The following is an 8,490-nucleotide window of genomic DNA, read 5'->3' on the forward strand; positions in this document are numbered from 1 at the left end:
CTATTGTAAGAAATTTTTCATAAATATTGTTCCAAGGACTGTGAGCAAAACCCAAAAGTATATGATGCAGCCACACTTGACATTGTAAGCCTCTTTTTTGTTTGTTTTTTGAGATTGTCTAGCTAAAACTTTATGTGCTGCAATGGATAAAGTTTCCAAACAGAGTCTCTTTAAAAGCAAGGTTCAGTGGGAAGACAATGAGATGTATGGTATTTCTCTTTTGAATAAATAATTAATTAAAAAACATCAACTTTTTCTTCCCCAAAGAAAATTGCAGTTGAAAGCCATTCTAAGGACATTGATGGTGCAAAACAAAGAAGCACTTAATTTTAGGACTTAGTTCTTTCAAAATAAATTAATTATTTTTGTGCCTAAGGTCTCTTATTTCCTTTCCCATTTCCTCTTATTTAAATTGTATCAAACATACAGTGACCCCCATTCTCTGCTACTTACTCCCACCTCTGCACCAGCTCCTCCGCTGTGGGAAGAGAAGAATTGATGCAGCTGAACAGCAGCCCACTTTAGGGAACCAGCCCAACACACGAACAAGAGAAGGCATCTTCTGAGCTGTGTCTCCTCCCCAAGCCTGCTAGCTGTGCAGCCTCACAAGCATTCCCATCAGAGCAATGCAGGCACGATGCACCAGCACCACTCCTCAGCCAGGGACAGAAACTGCTTGGATCAGCAGTGCTGCTAAAATCGCTTGGCGCACACACGCTGACTGCTGCCAGCTCTGCTCTGAAGGATGCAGCTCTCCTCTTACACACTGCATAGAGCTTGGAAAGGCTCTCTACCCACACCCAAGTCAATCAAACTGCAGGCTAAAAGTGTTGGTCCCGTTATCGCTCTTGACCTGCAGACATATTCGATCTCATGCACTGAAATTGCCTGTAACATGAGTCAATTCAGTTTGCCTAAACACTGGAAAATTAATTGAACATTGACAAAACGTATATTGCCTCAAGAGCAACAGTGAGAACAGAACACCTGGCCCCATGAGCAGCAGAGCTGCCGTTTGAACAGTGAGTACAGTTAGGCTGGATAGCACAAATGGAAGCTGCAAAACAACTGAGAACTGTCAATTCCACCTCTGGAGGAGATGCCTGAGACTTTGTGACTATATATTCCCCATTCCCAACAAAAGACCAGGCGAAATTAGTTTTAATTAAAATAATTAAAACTTCTTGGAAGTGCCCCTTGTCTTCAGGAGATCTGCTTGATTATTTGGCTAATATTCCATTACACTTAATGTATCATGAAGAGAACATAAATATTACATTTAAAAAATAGTAATTATTACTCAAGAAGGAATCAAATCATTGAGTTTGAAAAATAAAATTGGATTCATACATGGACAGGTAAAACCACGTTCTCATTACACAGAAAAAAGAAAGTAGCTCCCACATAGCCAAGATCAAACAAAAAATTGAAGAAAAAATGAATGAAATTCAGCAAAGAGCTCAAAGTCAAACATTTCTTCTTCAACAAAGACATTTAAATTACCAGCATCTGCTAACAAAGACTAAGGAAATACTGGGATCTACACAGTAACTGAAAATAAAGGCTTAGCTGGGTCCTCTTTGATTCCATTTCTCTGTCCTGCATCTTACAGTCCTACAACTCACTATGGCATTTGCCTTTTGTGTAGCATATGTTGGCTTGTGTTCAACTTCAGATCCTAAACAACCCACACATTTTCTTCCTAAGGTCTGCTATACACACACCCCACATCCTGCACTTGTGCCTTCAGTCATTTGTAATTAAATGTCCAACCCCACATGTTTTATCTCTGAACTCTCTTTTTTCAGATCTCACTATCTCCATTTTATTCAGATAATTTTAAATCGTAGGTTCCACCTCGCACACATACATGTGGTCAACCAAGCTTTAACTGCTGCTATCTCTTTGCAATACTTCAGACAAGCATCCTAACCACTTGTCTTTACCTATTTGCAAAATTACAGTTCAAATTTTCCCTTCCCTTGTGGAAATTGAAAGCTCCTCCTGCTGGCCTTTTGCTGAACTAAAGACAAACCAAAATAAATACTTTGTTTTTTGTTAGTTCTGATCAAGTGTGATTTCTTTAAAGAACCAAAAGGTGTCTTTATTGCTCAAAAATAATGTTAATGAGGGTAATTGTTCCATTTTGGTGTTTTTAAAAGACTACACAACATACTAACAGCCAAAAGTAGATTTGCAAAGCTCTACATTAAAAGCAGTATTTCCCCATCCCACATCTCTTCAGCAGGAGTTCAAAGCTGATTTCCAGATTACTTGAGTCAGACATAGAACAGTTTGAGTCACCAGACTGCACAGTTAGATAATCTGGTAATTATTTCAAGTGACTACTGAGCATGAGAGAGAACTAACAGATGTGTTAAACAAAACTCATGTACACATAGATGAAGATCCAGACTAATCCAGTAACACCAGCAAATATCTATCAGTAGTACTACCCTCAGAATGGGTACTTCATTCACTGTTTGAAGTTCACCTGAGAGTCCAAACAGAAAAAATAGCATTGTTCCCATTTCCTGAGATTGCTAAATATTTCAGTTTGAGACCAAATACCAGCAGAATAATTCTATCACTCAAGTCTTAATACTTTGCATTCAACTTGCCTACTCTTATTCCTCACAGCCTTGGGAAAACAGTTGAGGGAGGGGGTAAAGGGACTGGCATACACCCAAAAATCCAAATCTCTGCATTGTAGGAGAGAGATTACACCCAACCAATACAAAATAAACCAGATCACCAAGCAAACAATTTTCAGTTCAGTGAAGAATTCTTTCATTCTAGCGAGATACAAAATAGAAGTTTAAATTATGCACATCTTCTGTGTACTCCCTGGCGTTGCAAAGCTTTTGAGAGTCTTTATAAGCCATCACTGCATAGACATCGTAACTGAAGTCCTCGTAATTCAACACTGACTCATCTCTCTCTAGGTCATTCCCTGTGTTCTGCAACCAACTTTCACTACAACTCTGAACCACCTGCAGATGAGTCAACACATTCTTAATCCCACCTTTTTGTTTTACCAGTAAGTCAAGCTAGTAATTGTGTTTTCCACTTCAATGAGCTAGATGAACTCAGAAGTTTTCCTATCTGCTCTCTCAGTTTGGAATTGCCAGGTTGTTTATTAAATAACTATAAAGAGCTGCAAACTTCAGAACAGCAAAAGCACTGTCTGTTTTATGTGGCCAAAACCTTTTGGAGATGAGTTAATTCAACCTTGCTGATAACCAGCCCACATTTAGATATAGAATGGTTTAGGAAAAGGCTTTTACATTGATTGAGTCCAGCTTGTTTACTGAATGGTTATTCTCTTTTCCCCCACTCATTATCAAGTCTGCCAAGCCAACCCTCCTATTACTCCTCCAGAGTCTCTACCTTCTGTTTACATGCACCAAAAACTTTCTAGAGTGGCATATCATAGGAAGTTTTCTCTTCATAGGCACAGCTTAAGAGTTGAGACCAGAGCTCTCAGATCATGCATCTCCTCTTTCAATATAGTCAGCAGAGTAAACTGCATGCAAGAACTGAGCTTTCAGTGGGAATAAAAAATATGACATGTTCAGGGCAAGTCACATCAGTTATCCCCTTATTATCCATACTCATCACCACGAGCAGAAATAATGCTCTCCAGCATTCCCCACTTGTATCTCCAATTCATCTAGCTCAGCAGTTCTGAGTCTCCAGCCATTATCACTGCTTGTGATATCACCAGTCATGTCAGCTGGGAGGGATTCATTACTTTAGGACTCTGGAGACCTGCAAGACCTTTAGCAAGATACAAAAGAAAGATGATAAGCAGAATTGTTTAAGTGCTGTATGTATCCATTTCTCAGTAAAGGGTGACCAACAACATGTTAAATAATACAGAAATCAAAAATCACTAGGTTTTTTTGAGAAGACACATAAGTCTGTGGCATTCATTACTTTCTATTGTTCATGGAGTGAGTGTAATAACAAAAGAGAATGCAACATTTAAATGTGTAACATCTATGCTGGCATGAGACAAAATACCCAAGTAAAACACACGCCATTTTTCTAGAATATTAATCTTCATTTTGAAGCAGCACATACTGGCAGCCACTACCACAGCCAGGAACGCTGGTACTGATTGTGAGCAAAACACCCTACATCTTGTGCTGTTGCCATTAATATAATCACAGAATCTTCCGAGCTGGAAGGGACTCACAAGAATCATCAAGCCCAGCTCTGAAGTGATGGGCCCTACAGGGATCAAACCTGTGATTAACACCATGCTCTAACATATGTGATGTGCTTTGAAACACAATAAAGAGCCACCAATAAGTGGACATAGAGAAGATGTAAAAATACTTTAATGATTTTGCAAGCTATCTTGAAAATTCATAGAATTTGTAATACTCTTACTCTGCATCACTCTTTTCAGTGGTACTTAGCCATGTAATAAGGGCAACAGGCTCAAACTGAAACACAAAAGTTCCATCTGAGTTGAGGGAAAAATCTCCTCTACTTTGAGGGTGACAGAGGACTTGAACAAGCTGCCCAGAGAGGTTGTGGAGTCCCCTCTGGAGATACTCAAAACCCACCCAGATACGATTCTGTGCAACCTGCTCTAGATTAACCTGCTTTAAGCAGAGAGGCTGGACTAGGGGAATCTCACTTTTGTAACTGATGCTTGTGGAGCACTGCATAGTTCTCATTCATCCTACAGTTCAAAGCACTCAGGAGTTCTGTCACCTTACATCAAAAGCAAACAAAATGTCTTGCACTATGAAAAAAACCCCTGAAACTTGAATTTCCAGTCTTAATGCCTAATTCTGTTATTTTACAAGTGCAGAAGGAAACTTGTACATTACCCTATTAAATAAGTAGCTAGCCCTCATAATGAAAAAGAGTATTTTTAAAGACCTGTCTAGGTTTTGCACTAATCAATTTTATCACCAACAGCTGCTCACAGATGACTTTAAAGGCAAATAAACTCTATTTGTCCAGCACACGCTACTTCCTCAAGCTAACCCGACCTTTACTGACAAAGATGCTTCCAAAATAAATAAATCCTATGCGCAAACGGAGTTAAGCCTCTATTATTTTCAGACCTCAAAGTTGCTACACGCAAACGCTGGCGGATTAGAGTCAATGGAGGGCGGGAAAAAAATATATCCATTTCAGGAACGTACTGCCCTTCCAGGTTACTCTGCGCTCTCCTCCTGTGTCTCAAAAAATACTAAAAAAAAAAAGCGAGAACAAGCTCACTGCAGCGAGTTTAAAGGTCCAAAGTGCGAGCCGATCACGTCAGGAGGGCAGGGCGGAGCTGGCCCGGCCGGGAGCCCCGGGCGCGCAGCGCGGCCCGGCAGCGCCTCCCGGCGGCGGCAGCGCGGGCCCGCCGCGCACACGCACCGCGGGGAGGGGAAAATTCAAAATAAATAAATAAATTTTTTTAAATCGCCAATGCGAACACGATTGTCCTTGGCACTAAAACTGCGCTGTCAATCGCCTTATCGGCTGATCGACGTCAGAACAACTCGCAAGTGTTAACGCTGTGTGAGGGAGCGACCGCTCTTTTCCCGTGGCTCCATCTAAAAGACACACGCACACAGGAAAAAGCGAAACGTGAGTCATCATCGGGCCGCCGTGAGGATACTGTATAACTTCCCAGGTACGGAAAGTCACCTAAAGACGATATAAACAACTTTAAACTTACGGTGGGAACCCCAAGAAGCCAATTATTCCTTAAATCGTCTAAAATACACAGAGCGTGATACAAACCCGGTGGAGAAGCACTCTTTAAGGCCTGCAGAAAACGATGGCAACCCCATGAAACATTACACCCAAGTACAGAGACCATGGAATGGGAGTGGTAGCGAGAAAAAAATAAGAAAAAGCATCATCAGCTCTCTTGTTTATGAGCAAGAAACACAATCCGAGTGTGTAATATAGTTGCGGGGGAGGGGTGAGGGGGCTTAACATTATGCCGTAAAAAACCCCTCAAATCTAAACCAAAACCAAACCAAAACACCACCCAGCCAACGACAAAGGCAAAACCAAAACCCCTATTACTGCTTCTTTAAGGACAGACGGAGAGAAATAATAAAACATTAACCACCCTTCCAAAATTTCGGAATTTCCCTTTGTGCGGGGAGGGATAAAACTGGCACAAATATAGTTTTACTTCTGCTCTTACCTGGTTAAAAAAAGTAACCTGGGGCTCCCTACCTCCCTACCATGATGAATCATGGTCTTCCCGTACCGAGCCCCGCCGAGCAGCCTTACCTTAAAATTACTGGAGTTGACCCACGCTGTTAATTCGTCGATCACTTTGTCAAGGCGCTGCTGGTCCTGCTCCAGATCGGGGGACCTCGCTGGGTCTCCCAGGTACTCCAGCAGCTCTTGGCCGACCTGCATCCTGCGGCCCACGTCCTTCTGCTGTACCTGCTCGCAGAAATAATCCATGCCGGCAGGCTCCATCTTCGGACGCTGCGGAAAAGTTTCTTCGTAGGCGAGCCGAGGGCCTCAGGGTCGGAAGCGCGGGCAGGGCAGGGCGGGCGGCGGGGGCGCGGACAGGCCTGCCGTCCTCATGGAGCCGCTCCCGGCGCTCCCCGCCCCGGCTCCGCGCCCGCCGCCCCCATGCGCACTCACACCCCCGCAGGGGGAAGCCCCCGGCGGGAAGGAAACGCGGCGCTGCGGTGGGAGCCGCTTACTCCTGCTCAGGGCTTTCCAGCCGCCTCCGCGCCGTCCCGAGGGATCCCGACAAGGCTCCCCGCCGCCGCCCCTCCTCTTCCCCCGTCGGGGAACGGGAAATAGAGCTCGAGAACAGGAGCTGCGGCTGGAGGGGCTCGCAGCACCCCGGCCACGGGCTCGGGGGGTGCCCCGGGAAGGTTCTGCCGCCCTCGTTCGATTTGCCTTCTCTCCTCCCGCCCGAGGAGAGATCTGCGGGCCGCCTCTCACAGGCACCGGCGAGGCCGCAGCGGATCTCTCATGCTCCTGACGCCGCGGCCTCCGGCCTCTCCTGCTCGCGCCCGGGGCGGCTCCCAAACTTTCGTCCCGGCGGGTCTCAGCGCCGCCCGCTCCCCTCCACCGTGAGCCGGGCCGGCAGAGTCCCCCAGAGAGCCGCTCACGCTTCGCCGCGCCTTCCCCCGCCGGGCTCTGCGGCGGCAGCGCCGCCTCCGTCCCGTGGAAGTTGCGCCTCCCGCCGCTGCCGCCCCGGCCGGCGCCAGGCGGACACACCGGGCGTGGCCCGCGCGGCCCCGCCTCCCGCCGCGGCTCCCGCTTCCCCCGGGAGAGCGCGCGCCCGCCTCCCGCCCTGCGCTGCGGCGGGACGGACAGATGGAGGGACGGACGGATGGATGGATGGATGGACGGACGGACGGATGGATGGATGGATGGACGGACGGACGGACGGATGGATGGATGGATGGATGTACGGGAGGGCAGGCAGGCAGAGGACGGGCAGTGCGCGCTCCCGCCGGGCGCTCCCCTGGGACCCCTGCGGGTCGTGTCCGGCGGCAGTGGGAGGCGCATGCGCCCTCCACCCCGCTGATCGCCGCGGTGCCGGTCCGGCGCCCTTGGGGAGAAGGAGAAACTGCTGGAAGAACGGGGGAGGAGGTATGACAGGTGCTGGGATGCTTGGGTGCTCTCCCTTCCTCCCTCCCCCTTCCGAGCTTTGCCCAGCGATGCCCTGTAACCCCTCTCGCCTTGCTCAGTGCCCAGGTGTAAGCTGGGGAGATCACCGTAGAGCCATCCCCGTACTCCCGGTGTGTTTGGCTCTGCAGAGTTGCTGTTCGCAAAATCGGGTTCCTTATCCGGAGTGCGACAGCACTCCAGAGAGACACGGATTATTAAATTCAGAGTTGCGCAAGCCTGGGTGCTCAGTGCTATTCCATAAATCCAGCACAACCGATCGGACTTTCTGCGCTGTTACTTACACAGAATTAGTGAAACGCAGTTAGGGTTGAATGGGACCTCTGGAGATCATCTAGTCCAACCCCATGCCAAGGCAGGATCACCTAAAGCGGGTAACACAGGCATGCGTCCAGATGGGTTTTGAATGTTTCCAGAGAGGGAGACTCCATGAATTCCCTGGGCAGCCTGGTACAGGGCTCCACCACCTTCAGCATAAACAAGTTCTTCTTCATGCTGAGGTGAAACTTCTTGTGTTTATTTTATGGCCATTGTTTTAATTTATGGCCCTTGCTCCTCCTCCTGTTGCTGGGCACCACCGAAAAAGAGTCCAGCACCATTCTCTTGGAACCTGCCTTAGAGATATTTATCTGCATTAATGAGATCCTTGTTCAGTCTTCTCTTCTCTAGACTAAACAAGCCCAGCTCCTGCAGTCACTCCTCTTAAGAGAGATGCTCCAGACCCCTAATCATCTTTGTGGCCCTCTGCTGGATTTCTCCAGTAGCTCCTTGTCTTTCTTGTGCTGAGATCTCAGAACTGCACATAGAAGTTCATGGATGGCAATTTCCCAAGTAAAGCCCCAGCATGGTTTACCCACATGC

General features: G+C 46.9%; 1 protein-coding gene across 39 annotated transcripts in view; it reads right to left on the reverse strand.

Annotated features, from left to right (window-relative positions):
* The window catches only part of CLASP2 (cytoplasmic linker associated protein 2), a 142,727-nt gene extending 135,998 nt beyond the window's left edge, over positions 1-6,729 (reverse strand). For 27 of the 39 annotated variants that reach the window (XM_068202833.1, XM_068202796.1, XM_068202713.1 and 24 more), the window contains exon 1: positions 6,262-6,729. In XM_068202833.1, coding sequence (XP_068058934.1) covers positions 6,262-6,456 — 195 coding nt within the window. In that variant the 5' untranslated portion in view covers positions 6,457-6,729. The remainder of the gene's footprint in view (positions 1-6,261) is intronic. The other 12 variants (XM_068202978.1, XM_068202950.1, XM_068202777.1 and 9 more) reach the window with 5 other exon arrangements.
* Between the last annotated feature and the right edge of the window lie 1,761 nt (positions 6,730-8,490).

The sequence above is a fragment of the Anomalospiza imberbis genome, chromosome 1, assembly GCF_031753505.1.
Source record: "Anomalospiza imberbis isolate Cuckoo-Finch-1a 21T00152 chromosome 1, ASM3175350v1, whole genome shotgun sequence".
Lineage (NCBI taxonomy): Eukaryota > Metazoa > Chordata > Aves > Passeriformes > Viduidae > Anomalospiza > Anomalospiza imberbis.